Raw genomic sequence first — 21,275 nt, forward strand, 5'->3', positions numbered from 1 at the left:
AGCTGAGACCAAATAGTATCTCCTCTGCAGTCACCACCCAAATAATAGCTCCTCTGTGGTGGTCTTGTGTGGTCCTGACCTTTGGAAAAACAGGGTGAAAGAAGGCTGCCAGAATATGCAGAGATCTATTTCTACAGTCTGTAATTATAGAACTACAAAGTGTCCCTATATGATAAGGAGAGCTGATAGAAATGGTGGTCCTAATGTTATATAACTGTGTATTTTTCCTCCAAAATGACTTGGAATACAATCTTTTGAATGGACTTCTACTATGTTCTATTATATTTTTATAGTTTTTTTTTCTTCCTGTAAAGTTGCCATTTTGGAGATTTCTGTGTGATAGCGACAGTGTACGTAATGTGTAATTACATCTAGGCCTCTCACCCCCTCATTGTAGTCGAAACACTTTTCTGGTCCTTTCCTGTATCGAGCAGAACTCAAAACTTCACATGGAATCTCCTCTTGAACTGGACAGGTCACATTAAGGAACTCCCCCTGATTTGTACACAGTATATATGTATTTCTCAAGTATTTATTTATTTACCTGCTTACTTAGTTATTAATTAGGAAAACCTCCCAGATTTGTACACAGTATATATTTGACAACAGTAAAGAAACAGTTAGGATATAGGGGAACAACAGATTAGTGTGACCAAAGAGTGATTCTGAGACTGTACAGGTTAGGTGCACTTGTAGCTAGCAGTAAGGAGGCAATACTGTATATACAGGTAATGTGAGGGCAGACTGAAAGGATACACTCTGTCCTCACTTGTGTGAGCTTCTCGATCTCACAAGAGCTGCAGGGCAGCGTTTCAGCCACAACAAACAGCAGGTTAGTGTTGTCTATCCTCTTAGCATGAAATAACCTGACAGGCAGAGAAAAGGGAGATACAGTCAGTGACCATATGTGAGTTCAGCCGCAGAACATTCAAGATTGTGTCTTATGGTGAATAACATCCCGACTGGGACTTTTGTTGCAGAAGATTATCCAACCATGATGGTATCTGAGAGAACAATAAATACAACAGAGTTCCATAATAAACCAAATAAGCCCCAGCAATATCATCCCAACAAACAACAGGGTGGCCGGTGTGTCACACACTACAATATACTATACTGTAACGAGTGTGTGCATCTCATAAGTGTAAAAAACGAATGCATTACCTGGAGCAGTTCCCACAGTCCTGTAGCACGTTGAAGGAGTTGGTGGAGTTGGTGAAATAGAACTGGCTCTGGATGGTCACACAGCTGCTGCTGCCTTTTGCATCTGTCCCCTCAGCAAAAACATCACCTGCAACACAGCTTAAATGATCAAGAGCTGGCATCTAGAGCTTATCTGTTTCTCACTTGTAGCTCACTGAAACAAGTGTGGATTCAAAGGATACAGTGAACAATAGTAAACCGTGCCCGGACCTGCTTGATGAGGTAGACTCATGGAACTCAAGCACTCTACACCCTAATTTGTGAGTGCACCCTAATTTTCATACATTCTTTTCAGACCCAGGTCTGCTTGCTCTGTGAGTTTGGCACGTTGGGAAAATTAGGAAATTTAGTGAACTGTGATAAACTCTGATGAACAAAAGTAAAAACACAATCAATCCATATAAAATCTGTGTCAGTACATTATTTTGCAGCAAGTAAAATCTTATTAAATCTTGCCAGCATACCTTATATTTTTAATTATACAACTACTGTACGACTATTGTACAGTGTTTTTGTCCAATGTCCAAGCATTTTTCACTTGTTTGTGGTTCTATGCTTACATTAAAGGGCTTAAATATATTGAAACATCTTACAATATTCTCATAATGAAAAATATTGCATATATTAACAAATGTATTATAATTTCACTTAAATATCACTATATGTGGTATGGAATCAATTTTATTCATTTGAATTGTTCATTTGGCTGTTGGGTGTGCTGAAAAAAACCCACACTGACCTGTGTTTAACCAGCTGTTGTAGGCCAGGCCATAGAAAAGCTGCTGCATCAGAGACCTGAAACATCAACAAGTTAAACGCTTTTCTCTGTATGGAGTCAGATCAAGGTTGAAGACCAGTAGGGCAGTCCACTGAGGTTTCCCTGTACAGTGCAGCGTACAGAAACAAGCATTGCCCCAAGCATTCACATTCTGTATATGTACTCTCCTGTGTAAGCGTACAAATGCTTACAATCACTAGTCATATTAACAAATTTTGTATTTTTTTATCAAATAATAAGCAACACAATGTAGATTTTGTTGTAATTCAGTAAAAGGATTACAAGGATATAGGAAATGGTTGCTTCTTATATTTAAAACTAGTGAATTTGCACAAGACATATATATATTATTTTATATATTAATCTGCAACCAAGTTGGTTTTATATTTCTGAAAATCCATTTTTCATAATTGGTGATGTACAAGGAATTGAATGTTATTTAAAATTGATTAAAAAATAAACCAAACTGAGAGAAAAAGAGATGTTTACCAAGCTACTGCAGACGTCCACCAAGCTATATTGAGCACATCAGCGATAGAGGGCTACAGAAGGAAAACAGAGAGACCGTTGGAAGAATTGAATAGATAACATTCATATATAAAAACACACATATACATTGTAAGGCTAAAAATTCCCATCCTAAAAGCAGAATCTTGTTTGCAGAAGCTTTTTTTCAAGGCTCCTCTGTTCTGAAGGATCCTTCCAGTCAGGTAGAGAAATGGACCCATTTTTAAAGGACTAAGCTGGTGTCCTTTAAACATCTACAGCATGTTCCGCACAAAACCATTTCAATAATAGCAAATTTTTTTTCACATTACGTCTTGGCCTGCTGAGGCCGTCTCTGTTTGGATGACTGTGAACTGAATAGTCCCTGAATGCAATTTCAGGGGCAAGATTATGAAGTGTAATGAGCTCAGATCAGCACAGACAGGTTTTCTCAAAAACTCACCACGAAAAAGCAGCGTGGGGCAGCTCCAGTGCGGCTGCTGGCTGTGGGCTCACAGGCTGACTGATACTGGAATGACTGGCGGCGGGCGTAGATGGAGTTATTGTAGAGCGCATGCATCAGGTAGGGGTCAACATCTCCAAAAAACATCCCAACCTGGAAGAAAGGGAAGCAGAATGAGCAAGAAAAATAACTTAGTTAGTGTCAAAGTACAGAAATAGAAAAGTGTGCAAATGTGGATAGTAATTAGTGAGTGTTTATTCAGTTCTGAAAAATAAGCCCTAGAGAAAATGAAGGTATAAGTCAATAACATAATCAATAGGCTCTTAAGTGGCCCAGCTGTCTAAGCGTTGGCTCATCATCACTGACAAGATGTTAAAAGCAAGGTGAGCACCACCTGGGGCTTCCAGAACGAAATGGAAGAAATTGGTTTTGATGGCTCTAAGTGGTTTTGAGTAGTGCTGTATAATGAGGACTACAAAATACCAGCCAGCATTTACATGTCAGGTAGTTCAATGTCCCAGAAACAGAGGCTACTGCAATCCTCATGTACTGTATGAAAGTTAAAAATTTAAAGTAAGCTTGCAAGTGGATTTTTGGAAAAGCCAAAGTTACAGAACTGGAGCACAATACCTTTTTCCAGTGGTCCCTCTGATTAGACATCACCAAAAACCCACCATCATCGATCAGGTAACAAAGCAGATCCTGAAATAGCAGCAGATTTAGATACACAACCAACAATGTAAACAAACATAATATACAATATGTTTACTTGATGTAGGCATAGACATGCTAATTAAAGTTTCTTACATCACTGTTGACTTCACAGTCCATCTCACAGGATCTGGAAGGACCACACTGTAAAATACAAGCATAGGCATACACGTGTGACATGTGAATGACACATGTCTAATTTACATGACACCCCAACCCTACATAAAGCCAATTGGCTAGGTCATCTTTAGTGTTTGAAGTTTGCTTCTTTAGTTTTACACTACAAGGCTAATGTAGCTAACAAGAAATGAAAGCTTACATCCCACCAATTAGCAATACCCTAAATCCAATACTCTCTTCAAACTGTGAGGTATTCAGGAATCTCTATAAGACTTACTTATGTGGTTTCTGACTCTGATATTCACTGAAGTCCAGTATTTGTCCACCCTACCTTATGGGAGCCCTGTCTGCTGTCAGAGACATTACTGGCCAGGATCTTGAACTTGTCGACCCACGCTTCCAAGTCCAGCTTAACCCCCACCACTGAATACACACAGGAGAATACACAGATACGTACGTCACAAAACAAACCTGCGGCTGTTTATACCAGTGCTGTCAGTCAGAATCTAGTGCTGGGGGGCACTGTTTAATTTAAGACTTTGAGACAGACGTGTCTCAAAGCGAAGCTGTGGTTGAGGTGAAGAGATGAAGAGATGTAATTATAGTCATTCAGAGTGGGTTTGGTGTGAAACTTTGGTTCAGAGTGGAGGTGAAACAAACAAGACTGAACCTCTGAAAGTTCCCTCACAGAACTTATTACAACAAATAGTTATTAATACACTGCCTGATGCCTGAGACCTTTTTTCCATAGCTTTGATAAGATTGTTGGTTCTAAAATGTGTTTTAAAATTCATTTATGTTGGAGGGATACATACATGGCATTGTGCCTCAAAATAATCCCCAACAAAAATGTTTTTAATCAACACAGCATACACTCTAAAAAATGATTATTGAGTCCAGTAATTATCGCTCATTAAAATTAAAAGATTTTACTTGAAATTACACGCTTGATTTACACTTAATTAAAAGAACATGAGCAGCCCAATATTTTGCGTGTTTGTTATACTCATTTTTTTAATTTTGCAGAAACATTGTAATTTTGAGGAATGTCAGCGTGACTATAGTATACATAACTAAATATTTTAAGACTTTTTGGGACACCACATGACACATGTTTTGAGTCGTTTTTGAGTTTGAACATTTGATTATGTAGCTGTTAACTGTGTGTTCTTACGTGTGGTGCTCCGCCTTTTTAGTTCAAAAACAGTTCAAAAGCTTAAAAAAAAAGGAGAGCAGAGTGTTCCACATCCATTGCAGTGTATTTATTTATTGTCAGCTCATACTGACAGTGTACACACTACAAAATTAACTGATAAATGTTTCTTTTTCTTTGTTATATCTGATTCAGGGAAGCCTTTGTTGATCAGACTCCTGTGCTGTGTTTTGTGCCCTGAAGGATAAGCAGAAAGCAGAGCTCTTCTGTCCCCTGCTCTTCAAAGGTAGCATTGCATGCTAATTGTTAGCAGGTTTTTTTAACATACATTACTACTACTAAGTAAAACATTTTTGAGGGATTTTTGTTTTTCACCTGTACATTTTTTACTTTCATCCATAGGGAAGAATACAGTGGTTGTGGTATTTTGTGTTTTGTATACCATTTCTTGAAATTAAATGTTTTGAGGGTCACTAAAAGACTTACTAAAAAAGATTTGTGTAGTGCTTATTTGACATACAGCTGTAGTACAATCTGCCATAGTCATCAGTTGTAGTATTAATGCACATTCTTACTTCATCTTAAAATATTAAGAAAGTCTAAAAACAGCTTAATTTTACTGACTGGAGAGACATATTTTCTAAAGTAAAGACACGGAACAAAACAAAATATTGTTAGTAATGTCAGTTTAAGTTTCTTTGTAAAAAAAGTTTAGTTGGTTTTACTTAAAAAATCTTGCAAAAACGCTACACTATATTTTAAGTAGGTTCTTCAGTGTATAAAACTTGTGTAACTCGTGTAAGTTCCCTGGTGGATTTGGTGTTGTGGTCCTTCAAGAGCAGGGCTTGGGGGCTTGACATTTGTAGTATACACCATCTCAGAGTACACACACACACACACACACAGGTTCAATTACTTTGTTTAAAGTGTGATGAATATATTTATAGGGGACAGTCAACACTGTTATCTGAACCTCTTTACTCCAGAGAGCTGAGGAAACAGTTTTTACTTTAGAGTTGTGAAGAGATACTCATTAGGCAGAATTACATCTCGCCCTTTTAGAAAGCACAAACACACACACACACACACACACACCTGCCGGCTTCAGGATTTTGCCACCCACGGTGATCTCCACTGCAGTTGTGACGAGGATCCCTACTGTGCCATTCTCCGTGACTAACGGGTCTTCCATGGCTTTTAGGTCAAAGGTAACAGAGGCAAAAGTTCAGTGAGTGGGAAACAAGAGGTCAGTTTATCTTATTATACATCAGCTTTAGAACCTTTCCTCACTGTCGGAACAAAACCTTCTTGTATCTTTATTTTCATTTTTCTTTATCTTTATTTTAGGTCATTTTCTTTTGGTTCTTTTATCATAAAAAAAAAGTTGAGACAATGTTCAGTTTTTGATGTCTGATGTCATGTGTAGCTCACATGTGCGTGTCGGGGCCCTGAAGATGTAACCCTTATTGTCCAGGCTACGGCGGTAAAAGTTGGAATTTAGAGGCTCTAAATCTTCATCCCATGATTCAGCAGCTCTGAAAAGGTCCACAAATAAACACAGATATATACAAAAACACATTACACTTCCAAAATAGGGCTGTTGCAAGTCTAGACCGGTAAAAAAAAGTTTTGTCAGTTTAACCTACTAAATGATTTTATGTGGTAGAGAACAGTTTAAATGCTTTTATTCTATGAGAAATACGTGAAAGATATGAAACAACACAAAGAAAGTGAATATGTTAGATAAACAAAAGGGATTTTGTATATAAATTCTAATCTCACAAACACTTCAGATCAACTCTAGTTTCAGAATGTGCAATTACACAAATAATTTAAATTATTGATTTATTTATTTATAATTACTACACTATTTTAATGTTTTTATTTTCTATAAAATACGGAAGACCAAATACCCAATCCCTATTCATGTGAATACTAGCAATGAAGACTAGCACGTCTTCATGGACACATGTGAAGCAAGCCACCACCTTTTTACAAACTGCTGCTAATGCAGCATTGCTCGATAGCCAGCTCGCTTGGAGGAAAGTCACAGCTAACAGACACCTGTGCTGACCAACATCACACTACGAGTGATGTGCGGAGGAAGCTGATGGTATGTAGAATGACCTGGAATTTGAACCAGCAATTCATATTATCGTAGTGACAGCGCTTTAGTCCACAGGAGCACAGTGAATTATTATTATAATTTTTTATTAACCAACACAGTTTAGTATCAATTACCATCATGTACTGCAATGATTATGAAAAACTGCACTTTGGAAAAAGTCTTGCTGTCCTATTAACCAGTTTCCATGCCCCACAAACTGCGTCTTCTCATACACTCACGTGTTTGGATACACTCTTGTTACACCTCCATCTGTGATGGCGAACAATGCCAGAAAGCCGTACCTGTCCAGGAGAAAAGAACACCACTTATTTCAATAAACTCATCTCCATACAAATCACAGTCCTGATCAGTGTATTACTCTGTGTGATCAGTGTAATCATACACAGTGTGTATTTATTCAATCAGTGAGTGTCTAAATGCTCTCACGTGTTCAGATCTTTGTTCTTCCAGACTCTCGTGGCCAGCTGCCAGATAATACCAGAATCCAAAATCAGGTTATGAATGAGGCCTTGATCACCTGTTTGAGACAGAACACTTAAATATACAAGGACAAACTAGACAAAAGTATTGGGACACCTGCTTATTTATTGTTTCTTCTGAAATTAAGGGTATTAAAGTTTAAAGGGGGGTCCACACATTTGGACACAAACACACACAATACTACAACATATAAACTGTATAAGGAGATATACGTAGAGAGAGAGATGTAGAGGTATACATACAGTCCTCAGACTCTGGCGTGATTTCCACCATCAGGGAGAGGAAGTTTTCCAGAAACTGAGTGTTATTCTCAGCCAAGTGCAGACGCTTACAGTACTCCCTACAAAGACACAATACACCACATTAACCCCCTCACACACAGCCAGTTATAGCAATGTAATCAGATACAGCTGATGATTGACATGTAATTCGATGACAGGGCTTTAAAGGCGATAATCACCATGTTAGGAAAGAAACTGACAGAACTTTGGAGGCTTATGACATGGTTTTATAAACCAAACATTTTTACGCTGCCATTTTCCAACTTCTCTTGGTCCCTGTATAGTATTAAACAGTGTATCTTTGCTATGTTATGCAGCTCATTAAAAACGCAGTCTGAGCTGAGTCAGTGTTAGTGTAACACTCCTTAACTTCAGAGTGAGTAGTAGCCAAACTGCTGTACGCTGAACAGGTGGATACAGTGCCTTTAGATGTGTGAATACGCCTAGAGCAGGCCGTCCTCACATACTGAGTGACCGTGCAAGAAGTAGACAAGTGAGGGAGGCCGGCAAGACACCTATGACTACTCTAAAGGAGTAACAAGCTTCAGCAGCTGAGATGGGAGGGACTCTGCATACAACAACTGTTGACGGGTGCTTCACCTCGACTACAGTCAAGTCCAGAGGCATGTGGGAGACTCCAAGGTCAACTAGAAGAAGGTTCTTTGGTCTCATGAGACCAAAATGGAGCTTTTTGGCAATCAGACTAGACGCTATATCTGGCCACCAAATACTACACATAAAGCTTTGACTTGTAAAGAACCCGAGCAACAGTTGTCGTATGCAGAGTCTCTCCCATCTCAGCTGCTGAAGCTTGTAACTCCTTCAGAGTAGCCGTAGGTGTCTTAGTGGCTTCCCTCACTAGTCTCCTTCTTGCACGATCACTAAGTTTGTGAGAACGACCTGCTCTACGACGACTTGCACATGTAAATGCACTGTATCTACATTTTCTATTTTGGCACTGCTATTCTGAAGTTAAGGAGTGTTTCAGAGACTCAGACTCAGCTCAGCTCAGACTCTTTTTAATAAGTTACAATACATGGCCAATCAGAAGTCACAGTAATAAATATGTTTTGTTCAATAATACAATACAAATACAGAAATAAAGAGAGGTTGGAAAACTCAGTTTATGAGGACAGAAACAAACAAACAAACAAACAAACAAAATAAATCATCAAGAAAAAAAACTGTGAGTTTAATTAGTAGGTCTATGTAAGGTGTAAGGAGCTGGAGAAGGTGATGTAGCAACAAGCTGCTTGTAAAGGAACTATAATCTGGCGGAAGGAAATTAACATTAAAACATATTAAAGGTTACATTTATAACTCAATTAAATTATTCCCTACTTTATTTATTCTCATAACTGTTCTATAAAAGCAATAGATCTCAAGGTTGTGTGTCATTGTGAAACTCCATATTGTGTTCTATTGCTTCAATAAGCTCGTCTTAGAGCTGCGTGAAGGTGACAGGTGTCTTTACACTACAGTCACTTGAGACACATTTACCGCGCTCAGGTGATCTCCATTTCACTAATTGTCCGACCACTAGCACCAATTGTTTAGTGATTTTTATTTTTATTTATGCAAACACTTCTTTAACATTATATATGTTTATTTATTTGACATTGCCTTGTAGAAATCTGTTTTTTTGTAAATTGTTCTATAAAAAGCAAAATGATATTGACCGTGATTCCATTTATAAAAGTGAGAAAAGGGGAAAACATCCAAAGGGGTGAATCTTTTTTATAGGCACTGTATCCACCTGTTCGACCTACAGCAGTTTGGCCCTGCCACTCGCTCTGAAGTTGTGAAAAGTGATTCAGCTCAGACTTCTTTCTTAATGAATTACAATACAGGATAATACAGGGCCAATCAAAAGATCATCTATGTCACAGTTACACAGCAACACTTCAACAATGCAAAACATGTGAGCATAGCTTGAGAACTCACTCATTTATTTGTGCAGGTATAGCAGTGTGAATTTGCTCCAGCAGGGGCCGCTTTGGCTCCCCACCAGCAGGAATGAATTATATTGTATTATATTATATATTGTGATAATTATTTTAAAATACTGCCTTGCTTAACACACTCACACACTCACAAACACATACATCAAACACATTCACTGGTCTTAACACTCCGTCACACACACACACTCATATATCACATGCCTTGATGTTTATAACACTTCATCATATTGTAACGCATACGCACAAACACAGCATCTCTTTCCTTTCCACAAACAACTTCTCAATTTCATTTTCTCTCATAAATACACACATACACACACAACTTGGCTACTTCTTTCTCTCTCATAATCACACACACTTACCTTGGGGCTAAGAAGACATGTCCAGTGGATTCGAATGAGCTGGGCAGCAGAGACTGTAGATCTGTACACACACACATACAAACAGTGTATATCACAATACCTACATTTAGATTAGACCTACATGAGAGACTCTAGAGCTGAGTTATTAATATTCAACCCTAATTTATTACCCTAAGTTATTGATAAGCTTATTATTAAATCTAATATTTAGGTGATAATTGTAAGAAACTATTATAATTATGATTATATTATTTAATTTGTTTTGGTCACTGTTGTAAGTAATTATATCAAGCAACATCATCCCAATCTATGGAAGATAAATTTATTGTTTTTTAAACATATTATTCTCAAAATGAGAAACATCATCAAAATCAAGACAACTTAATTTACCAATATATACTTTTTCACAGAGTGATTGTTGCAATTATAATAGTTTTATATTGTTTTTTACTTTTTGTCTTTTTAGGTTTGTGCTGTGACTGAATAAAGGCTATATATATACACAAAGCTGAGTGCAGTAAGCAGACTGGTAAGAGTGAGTCAGAAGCGCCCCTACAGGCACTGTGCTGTTTATCTTCCAGAAGTCTTGGCTTGTTCACCAAGCTGTCATGGATAGGTCTCTCTATTTCAGTGGTGAGTTCAAGACAACTGAAGTCACAAGTGTTAAGTTTCAGGTTTCAGTCTCAACACAAGGTGGGTTCTGTGGTAAATCAATTTCTTTTTAAAACAGCAGAATGTGTTCCAGTTCGCCAAGTCGAGTCTCAAGTTGTCATTTAAGACTCCGGTCAGTCCTCAAGCAAGGTCAAGTTCACATATCTGGGCCAGTTTCCCAAACCTTCTTAGTGTTGAGATCATTTGGACGATTTAGAGCATTCTGACCCCTGCCCAACCGGCATACTGACCCCAACTGGCTAAGCTTCTCCAACAAATATCACCAATCCAGTGTTGACAGACTACTTTCTACTGTTCCAGAAAAAGAACTGACAAGCCGAGCGAAGCACCATAAACCTTCAGACGACTTTCAACAATCAGACACACACTGGCTGACCTTTAATTCATTTCCAGCAGCAACTGTGGGTCAGCTCCTGCCTCAGATGGTCCCTCACATTTGCACGCCTGTCAAGTCTGTAGACACCTATTTTTACTTTTTACTAGTTTTTAGCATCTTATGATTTTTTAAGGACGTTCACATTAAAATAAACAGACTAATCAGGTTATTTTAAAGGAAAATAATGTTCCACATATAAATACTTATTTCAGTTTATTTCAATAAATAAATAACTATTTCCATACATGCACTTTACAGACTGGTGTGTAAAACATATGTTTTTGCAACAACAATATTGCAAATGTGTTCAACTGGTTTTGCTTGTTATAAGTAACTTATTTTGGCAGATAATTTTGCTAGCATTATTTATTTAAGCTACTTTTTCATAAAAGTATCATTTTTAGTCTCTACAACTATAACTATAACTAAAGTATATATGGGAGGAGAATAAGTTTTATAATCTTACAATAATATTCTTATACCAATTTTATAACAATAATATTTGATGTATTTACTAGTTTTAAGTTTATTGCACTTGGTCAGGAAAATTCCTTGCACTGTTCTTACATTTATCAGCAGTTTTATACATTATGGCTGGAATACCTGAAGCAGAGTAAGCTTCTATTTTTTGACTTACTGTTACAGATATTTACATGAGACATTGATCTCCTAAAAATAAATCTATTACAGTATTATATACTGTATTATATACTGTGTTAAAGCACAGGACACTCCTGTGGAATATTCTTATATTATTTCTTCTTTAATCTACTCTATTTAATACTTTACTTTTCCTGCCATAAAAAAAGTTTATGGCTTTAGTGTAAGGACAAGTACTCACATTGCAGCTGGAGCATGACATCACTGAGGTCAGCCTGGATGTAATACTCGCTGTACAGAGGCAGTACCAGTCCCAGACTGGAGAGGGCAGCACAGAATCAGAAATAAAAAAATGAACAGGAAACATCAGAGCAAGCATTTGGATTATGATAAAACAAATGATCATTAAACAACAAAGAAAAATTATATATATACCAACCAGCGGTAACATTAATACTACATACTACCTTCTTGTTTCTTCATTCATCATCCGTTTCATCAGCTCCACTTCCTATATAGGAGCGCTTTGTAGTTCTACAATTACAGACTGTAGTCCATCTGTTTCTCTGCATACTTTATTAGCCTCCTTTCACCCTGTTCTTCAATAGGCAGGACCCCAAAGAACCCATGTAGAGCAGCTACTATTTGTGTCATTGGTCATTCTCAGCACTGCAGTGACAATGACATGTTGGTTCTGTGTTAGTGTGTGTTGTGTTGGTATGAGTGGATCAGACACAGCAGTGCTGCTGGAGTGTTTAAACACTGTGTCCACTCACTGTCCACTCCATTAGACACTTCTACCTAGCTGGTCTGGTCCACCTTGTAGATGTAAAGTCAGAGACAGAGGCTCATCTGTTCCTGGACAGTTTGTGTTGGTGATCCTCTAGCCCGTCATCAGTTCCCACTGGAGGCTGTTGGCTGGATATTTCTGGTTGGTGGACTGTTCTTAGTCCAGCAGTGAGGCTGTGTAAAAACTCCAGAAGCACTGCTGTGTCTGATCTACTCGTACCAGTACACTACACTACAATACACACTAACACCACCAACATGTCAGTGTCAAAGTTAAGAATTGACCATTGAAGAACAGGGTGAAAGGAGGCTAACAAAGTATGCAGAGAAACAGATGGACTACAGTTTGGAATTGTAGAACTATACAGAATACACAATGAGTGTAGGCACAAGAGGATGGTATTAATGTTATGGCTGACTGGTGTATACTCACACAATGGATCACAATATACCCAAAACATCAATCACTTGCTCTGTTTAACGATAAATAAATTGTAACTTTAATGTTTTTTTAGGGCTACTGTCAGACACGTACTTTGTTGGAAATCTATCTGAACATTAACTAATAAACCACTAAGGCAACCTTAAGCACTTTCACGTTAAGTCTCACCTGTAGTCAGTGTCGTTGATAGGTGTCCAGGTGTATATCCTCACTGCCTCGTCTATGTAACGCTGGACACAGTAAAAGAGAGTAAAGTTAAATTTCACTTCTGGGAAAACCAGAATACTGGGTTTATTGAGGTTTTATTGATTGTGTGGTAAAAACAGTCTTTTAAGCAAATTATTCCAGGCAGAGATTAGCATATGGCTCCATCTCTGCACACAAAAGGTAGATCATATCTTAAACCACTTGTTAGGCACCTCGTCCATTGCCTTGACCAGAGTCTTGATGGTCATCTCGCCTGCTCTGCCGTCTATCATCTGCCGTCGAATCTTAAAAAACGAAAGCGAGAAATGGAGAATTGGAGATATATATAGGAGAATTGACATTATCTTGTCTGTAGAGGTAATATAGTAATAAAATCTTATAAATCTGATAATATAGTAGCACAAGGTGTGTTTAAAGACAGGTGTGTGTATGTTTTTTAAGTTTGAAGTTTGGTAATCAAGAGCTGTGACTGGTAGTGACTTGCAGCAAAAAAGATACCTGTGTTTGGGATTTTCTTATGTTTGTTTTTGTTTGTTGTTTTCAGTGTTTTACCTCTTGTTTACTGGTGTCTTCCACTTCAGCATCCAAGAAGTCCAGAGTCACCGGCTCAGGCAGATCAACCACCTGGAGCCAAAAAATGATTCGGATACAGTTCATCCAGAGGTGGGAGGAAACCAGTTATTAATTAAACAATTTCTTTTCCTGGACTGGAACTGGTACTGCTCATATTTGGAGTGTCTGCATCCCGGAAATGATTTATGTGGATATTTATGAAAATAAATTAAACAACGTATTCAAATGAATTACAATGATATTTTTGACAATGATTTAAGAGCAATATATTCAGGTGGGAATTCATGACAATAATGTAAACATTGAACAGAATTATTTATATTTATGAAAATATAACAACTTAATTAAAATATAACTTATAACTTATAAAATATAATATTGTGCTGCTCAGTAGTAGTAGTAGTAGTAGTGGTACTAGTCAAAGAGGAGATTTTGATAATAATGAATAAAGTGCAGCTGATTTTTTGAAGTAACCAAAGATGATGATGCAGAACCAGAACACATGTGCAGAGTCAATGGAAAAAGTTTATTAGTGTATATGAAAGACTTCTTCCTCATTATAGCTCAGACATTATCATGTTCATCAGAGACACATCTCATACCTTGGCCTGGAGGTTAGGGTGAAAGAGCAGGTAACCATTTGGATCAATAGCAAATATGTATCCATTGGCTCCCAGCTAGAAACAGAAGGATAAGAGTGAGTGTTTCCAGCTCTCAGCTGAGGATGAGACTAGAAACTAGAAGTTGAATACGGTGTGTAAAAGTAAAGCTCACATTGTAGCGCGGTGCAAGCCTCTTCAGTTCATCCAGGTGGACGTCCACACCCATCACTCCCAAGATCAGCTGGTTCTACACAAACGGAGTGTTTAGATACAAGTTCAAATGTCTTGTAGATAGTTTTAACCAAATAGTATTCCACTATTATTATCAAAGCCTTTCCAGTACTTTATACAGTCATTGTCAAATTTGTGGGGACTCTGCACCACCTTTTCCTGAAATCTGTTCAAAGGTTCAAAGATATTTTAGGGTTGTTTTGCTGCATCTGTCCCTTGCATTGTAGGGCCCAGTGTCAGAAAGCTAGGTGTCCGACAGAGGTCATAGGTCTTGCAGCAGGACAATCACCCCGAGCATCAGAAAACTCCCAGAAATGGTTTCAAACAAAGTGCTGGAGAGTTCTAAAGGCGCCATCAGTGAGTCCAGATCTAAATCATATAGAACACCAGTGGAGAGACTTCAAATCTAAGAGACCTGGAGCAGCTGGCAAAAAGAAGAGTGGTCCAAAACCCAATCTGTACCAAGAGCCCTTCGAGCTTCAAGTATGGCTCGGCTTGACCCACCATCCTTTAGAATGCATGGAAGACAAGCATCCAGACTTTTTACTGACCGAAGTGATGGAACGAACTTCCCCTTGGTGTCGGAATGGCGGAGTCACACGCTGTCTTCAAACGTCTTTTAGGCATTTAGCAGACGCTCTCATCCAGAGCGACTTATAAAAGAGCTTCACTCAGAAAATGACCTTAGCTACTTTGTATAGACTAGGATCCAAAGATCCATCTAAGCTTGATGCTGCCAAATACTAAGCCAGTATGGATACATAGATACACAAAACTCAACATACACTACACTTTGCCTGAATATCAATAATTTAATTATTTAATTAAATGTCTTACTTAAATTATTGATATTCAGAAAGATACTTCTTTGCCTTGACTGCAGTCAAATGATCAATTTTGTCCCAGCCCTAAAGCTACCATGATAAGTTCTTACCTGAGAGTTTCCATCCATAGAGAGATTAAAGACAGGCATCGTCCCTGTTACCACCAGCCCCAGACCCTGCAGAACACACATCATTATACTATCAGAGATACTTTCCACATGGTATACTTTAGAAACATGGAGAGCTGCGCTGGAACACATTTTGACTGCAAATACTTTGTTATGATCTCCTGCAGCTCACTTAATGAATGAATGAATGAGCAACTGACAGGATAAAAGGGCAAATGTCCAGATGCTAGATGACAACACCATTGTTCATCCCTGAGAACCAGCACCGGGGCAGGCTGCTCTTCCATTATAAATAAAACAGAACACACAGAGTAGCACAAACACAATGGATTCACCAATTATCATCGCAGCCTCAGGAGGTAAAATGCAGTGTGTGCTGTTTCCAGTCTGAACAGTGCAAACAGTGCAGAAGTAGTATATTCAGTTTTATGGTGTATTTAAGGAGTAAGCCAAGACATGTCTGGTATCTGACATGTGCTAGGCTAATGTTTCTAACAAACACTGGACTGGACAAACACTGTCACGTTACCTCTTTGTAAATGCACAGACAAAATTGTCATGCTGAGTTGAGAGACAAACATTTATGGGTGTGCGCTTATGAAGGTGAGATTGGTGACAGTCGACTGTTCATTGGCTTCTCCTGTTGTAAACTAAAGCAGCTATTATGCATAACCATTATTGTGGTTCTTCTGGAGTCTAGCACTTCTAACTCCACTAACGTTATCTGGCTGGCTAACAACTAACAACACACTAGCCACTTAACGCGAACATCAGACAAAAAAATAGTTTCCGTTAATGCGACCAACAGCACAACACAAAATTATAAGCAATAGTAGATCAAGATGCTAGTTGCTCGACTACAACCCAGTTACTCCATTGAAGGTTCAATGGAGTACCCAGTTACTCACTTGAGGTTCTGCAAGTGGTCTGTTCCAGCCAAGGCTGTCAATCACTTAATTCCTAGGTATAACCCCACCTTCTTACGATATAGCAAAGTAAGGGGTTAATTTAATTTTGGAGGATACTTTGAAAACTGATTTCTGGGGGAACATAAAAATCAATTCAACTCAATTAGCACAGGGAAAACTAACTGTTGAAATTAGACACTGGAGATGAAAAGACACTTAAGAGGAGGCGCTAGACCTGTGGTGGCTTTAGTTTTGAGAGACTTTTGTTGTACTGTCCAGGCTTTTTATTGTCATTGAGTTAAACGCTTTAAAAATGGGTTCTTTATAGCACAAGGTAAAGGTTCCACTATTGTTACAAGTAGTACGCTTTCTGGAGAGTAAGCAATAAACCACATTCACTGTACTAACTTAACAATGTTAGTATGTAACTAATGCCATACACATTAAGTAAACCAAACTTCTAACAATAAGTTAAAGCCACTGCAAACACATTTTGATATACTGAGTTTTTGGATGATACTAAATGTGGGTGTTAAGTGAAGCATTCAGCTTCAAGTTTAATAAGAAAACACAAGCAGAAATATGATAAAACTTAAAAAAGAAACATCCATAATGCACTCATCAGGCCTCTCTGAGAACCGTCTGGGCCTTAAGACAGAAGAGATGTGTTTTTTGGCAGTATACTTTGAACTATGGTTGTGATTTCACAGATTTTTAGATCTGAGTTCCTTATATCCGATGCCTGAGTTACCAGCCCCATAGACATTTATTGGACTGTGGAAAGATATTCATAACTTTGGACATTTACGCTGGGGGCCCTGAGGAGCCGGATTCACTTAGAATACTACTTAGAATATTAGAAAGAAAACTCAGAACTTAGGCTCCCAGTGGCTTTAGTAGAACTTAAGGCATATAGTCTTGCTATTCCTTACTGTAATATTACTTATTATTAATATTAATATTACTATTTCATTATTATTAAGTTAAGACACTACTTTCTTTACTGTGTTGACACGTCTGTACCACCTTAATATAGACATGTGATTTGAGCAGCCTGAGACGTGTGAGTGTTTGTGTGTGTACTTGAGTGACTACTAACTTCTAGCGTTTGTTAGCTACATTAGCCTCATAGCTCCAGTGACACCAAACATGCTTTGGCTGATCAACTACACCTAGGTTACTTCAAAAGACTCCCTTAAGCCTCAGGTTTGGCTCTATTTGAATATGATGTTACCTAAGTTGAAGCTGCTGTACACTCTGCAAAAATGGTTCTTTACAATTCTGAAAAATGGTTCTATGAGTTGAACCCTTGTAGCTCTATTGACCATTTTTAAATGTTTTTACTAAGAAAAAAAAAGGTTGTACTGTATATGACTTGCCATGTAATCCAGCGGAGAACCATCTATACAGAACCACTGCCTTTCTTAAAGAACCCTTAAAGAACCCCTTCATTAAGAGTGAAACGTTTGAAATGTTTCCCTTTTTTAGAAACATTTCTTATTCGGTTGTTCTCCGCCTGTCAGTGCTAGCCCTTTGTTGAAGCTGTCTCCTGCACGGTGTGACCGTGGAGTGTGTGAGAGTGAGAGAGAAGGCTAGCACAAGCCTTCCAGCCTTTCTGTGAAGAGTGTGAAGCCAGCTCCGGTTTCTTCTCAAACTGTCGCCCACACAGCCTCCCAAAGAAACTCAACGTGTTTGGAGGAGAATTCAAACTGCCAGGCTTGTGTCTTCGTGACCCTGCAGAGCAGCTTTTCTCAGTTCCTGACACTATTTTAATTTCCGATCCACTGTGCTCTGTGGGCTCTGCTGGTGTTCTCAGTGAAAGTGAAGCAACATCTCACCACAAAAAAGTCAGCACTGAAATATTTCACTTTCATGACTAGAAAAGATTTAATCATCCATGAGTAGGGGACAGGTCAACCATTACAGTAAAACCACTGCCAGGTGAAGTGAATAACATTGATTGTTGGGTTCCAACTTCCTCTGTCAAGGGGTGGATATATGAGTTCTTAAAGGTGATGTGTTGGAAGCGGGAAAAATGTGTGAGCTTAAGGATCTGAGCCACTTTGACAGGAATCAAACTGTGATGTTCTACATGACTGGGTCAGAACATCTCCAAGACATCAGGCAGGTCTTGTGGGGTGTTCCCAGTATGGAGTGATCCAAAGTGCTCCAAGGAAGAACGACAAGTGAGCCGGCAACAGGATCATGAGCACCTAAGGCTTACTGATGCTAATGTAGGCCCCACCTCACAACATACAGGACTTAAAGGATCTGCTGCCAACATTAGTCTTGGTGCCAAAAACCAAAGGACACCTTTGGTGGTCTTGTAAGTTTGGCGACGGGTCAGAGCTGTTTTGGTGTCACAAGGAGTACCTACACAACGTTAGACAGTTTTAATGTTATGGCTGATCGGTGTATGTTTAGGCTGGTTTCTCCTTGGTTCTCCTACTGGATGTGGGCTGGTGCACTGATCACGCGCAAACACATATTTTTCGTGCCTTACTAGCCATTATAGAAAACTCTCTAATTTTTTTATAATAAGCTCCGCCGCACCCCCCCCCCCCCCCAACCCCCACCCCCGTCCTACGTCAGTGCTCATCTCACGCGCCCAGTCAGAACCCTCAGCAGTGGCCATATGTCAAAAAGACAGCAGAATGCAGCTCAGGGGCGAGTGAGCACAGTTTAATGAATCAGAGAGACTCTCTCACCAGGGCGTCCTGATAGACGTTGGTCCACTGCACCTGCTTGGCACTCCTCCCAGCCAAGACCATGGGACGTCCCAGCACATCCAAATACTCCTATAACACACAAACAGACATACACACACACACACACACAGACATTTAGGACCTAATTAGTACAGCACAGGGCTGCTTGGTATTAATAAAGGATACTGATGCAGTCAGGCTGAGCCGAAAGGGATTCTATCAAAATGCTGCTTAGACCAGCTTTAATTATTAATGCTAATAAACACTAATTCACATTCTGTATCAATAATCTGTGCTCAGAGCATCAATGTGCAATTTATGCATGTATATGAGTATGTGTGTGTGAGAGAGACATTCTCACCTGGGTGTTAATCCTTATGGCACAGATGGAGCGAATCTCAAAATAGTAACCTGCAGGAGGGGGGGAGGGGGGTAGGAGAGAAAAATGAATTGTTCTTTCACCACAATGCATTGTTAATGCTAATGCATCCTCCATTAGATACAAAACAGCAGATACAATACATTATATATAATACATGCATAATTACTGAAAAATCTGAACTTACAGCATCTATTCAAAGGATAATACAAAGTCTAATACACAGTACTGTGTGAAGGTTTCAGTCCTCTGTTGATTAAAACATCTCCATTAGTTATAGTTCTCATCCAACACCTGGTTTGGCAAATCAGTGCTTAATGACATTAAATCAGGTGAGCTGCTGATGCAATTGAACACGTATTGCATGGATGTATTCAGTTCCAACATCAGCTGATTTCACATCATTAAGCACTGTGGATGTGTTAGTAGCATTTTATTTTAATGGTTTTGGAGCATTTCTTTTAGCCCGCTCAAAAAAATGTAGATATATGTTTACAATTGGTTTATGTCTGTTTATGTCTTCTCCAGAACATTTTCAGTTTTTTTTTTCAAATAAAAATAATATAATCTAAAATAAAAAATAAATTCATTCATAGTCATATTATTATCAAACTGTTGTAAAATGTTAGATTTTATGATGAACTAATAGAAACGAGTAGACAAGATAAGATAAAGACGAGAGTTCAGAACTGAGTTTGGTGAAACTTGTGTACATTTTGAATATGTTTGTTTAGTAATAGAATAGAATAGAACAGAACTTTATTGTCCAGCCAAAGCAGAAAATGTATGGGCTCTGAGTGGTCTAGCAGACTAAGGATTGCTTGTTAGAATCTCAGGCCATCAGCAGTCGGAACCTAAAAGAGCACAATAGGCCTTGCTCTAGCTGGGTGAGTAGATTCCTCTGTCTCCCCCCACATCACTTCAGTTCGGCACAGGTGTCAGAGCTGGGCACCCGGCGCTTTTCTCAGAGAGTGTTGGTTCCCCAGTGATGTTGCATCGGTGGCAGGTTAAAAAGAGGCAGTATCTGGTTGTGCATGTGTTGGAGGAGGCGTATATCAGTCCTGACCCTCCCAGCGTCGGGAGCAATACATGTGATTAGGGAAGAGTACTAACGAGTGAGTTGGGCAATTGACTGAATCGATTGAAGTTTACTAATCTAAAATTGGGGAGGAAAACTGGCTAAACATTTCTAATTCACTTCATAATACACAACACATTACAATATACACATAATATACAAGATGCTTCATACGAATAAATGTGATATGTTAATATAATTATAAGCATTAGGAACAATTGTGCAAGTTCTCCCACTTAAAAAAATGAGAGAGGCCTGTAATTGACATCATTGGTGGACCTCAACTATAAAAGACAAAATGAGAAAAAAAAAATTCTGAAAATCACATTGTCTGATTTTTAAAGAATTTATTTGCAAATAATGGTGGAAAATAAGTATTTGGTCACCTACAAACAAACAAGATATCTGGCTGTCACAGGCCTGTAACTTCTTCTTTAAGAGTCTTCTCTGTCCTCCACTCATTACCTGTATTAATGGCACCTGTTTGAACTCGTTAACAGTATAAAAGACATCTGCCCACAACCTCAAACAGTCACACTCCAAACTCCACTATGGTGAAGACCAAAGAGCTGTCGAAGGACACCAGAAACAAAACTGTAGACCTGCACCAGGCTGGGAAGACTGAATCT

The 21,275-nt window shown here is 38.6% G+C and overlaps 1 protein-coding gene across 1 annotated transcript in view; it reads right to left on the bottom strand.

Annotated features, from left to right (window-relative positions):
• cacna2d2b (calcium channel, voltage-dependent, alpha 2/delta subunit 2b) overlaps window positions 1-21,275 on the bottom strand; it is a 51,436-nt gene that overhangs the window by 3,114 nt on the left and 27,047 nt on the right. Inside the window, exons 14-37 of the mRNA XM_072666588.1 lie at window positions 19,551-19,600; window positions 19,190-19,279; window positions 15,556-15,621; window positions 14,563-14,637; window positions 14,391-14,465; window positions 13,768-13,839; window positions 13,428-13,499; window positions 13,177-13,238; window positions 12,019-12,095; window positions 10,130-10,190; window positions 7,765-7,862; window positions 7,469-7,559; window positions 7,261-7,323; window positions 6,346-6,449; window positions 6,010-6,108; window positions 4,093-4,184; window positions 3,738-3,785; window positions 3,561-3,632; window positions 2,931-3,083; window positions 2,471-2,523; window positions 1,943-1,998; window positions 1,165-1,291; window positions 757-866; window positions 385-467 (exon numbers count right to left, since the gene is read on the bottom strand). Coding sequence (XP_072522689.1) covers window positions 385-467; window positions 757-866; window positions 1,165-1,291; window positions 1,943-1,998; window positions 2,471-2,523; window positions 2,931-3,083; window positions 3,561-3,632; window positions 3,738-3,785; window positions 4,093-4,184; window positions 6,010-6,108; window positions 6,346-6,449; window positions 7,261-7,323; window positions 7,469-7,559; window positions 7,765-7,862; window positions 10,130-10,190; window positions 12,019-12,095; window positions 13,177-13,238; window positions 13,428-13,499; window positions 13,768-13,839; window positions 14,391-14,465; window positions 14,563-14,637; window positions 15,556-15,621; window positions 19,190-19,279; window positions 19,551-19,600 — 1,949 coding nt within the window. The remainder of the gene's footprint in view (window positions 1-384; window positions 468-756; window positions 867-1,164; window positions 1,292-1,942; window positions 1,999-2,470; window positions 2,524-2,930; window positions 3,084-3,560; window positions 3,633-3,737; window positions 3,786-4,092; window positions 4,185-6,009; window positions 6,109-6,345; window positions 6,450-7,260; window positions 7,324-7,468; window positions 7,560-7,764; window positions 7,863-10,129; window positions 10,191-12,018; window positions 12,096-13,176; window positions 13,239-13,427; window positions 13,500-13,767; window positions 13,840-14,390; window positions 14,466-14,562; window positions 14,638-15,555; window positions 15,622-19,189; window positions 19,280-19,550; window positions 19,601-21,275) is intronic.

This window comes from Salminus brasiliensis, chromosome 21, assembly GCF_030463535.1.
Source record: "Salminus brasiliensis chromosome 21, fSalBra1.hap2, whole genome shotgun sequence".
In the NCBI taxonomy this organism is placed as follows: Eukaryota; Metazoa; Chordata; class Actinopteri; order Characiformes; family Bryconidae; genus Salminus; species Salminus brasiliensis.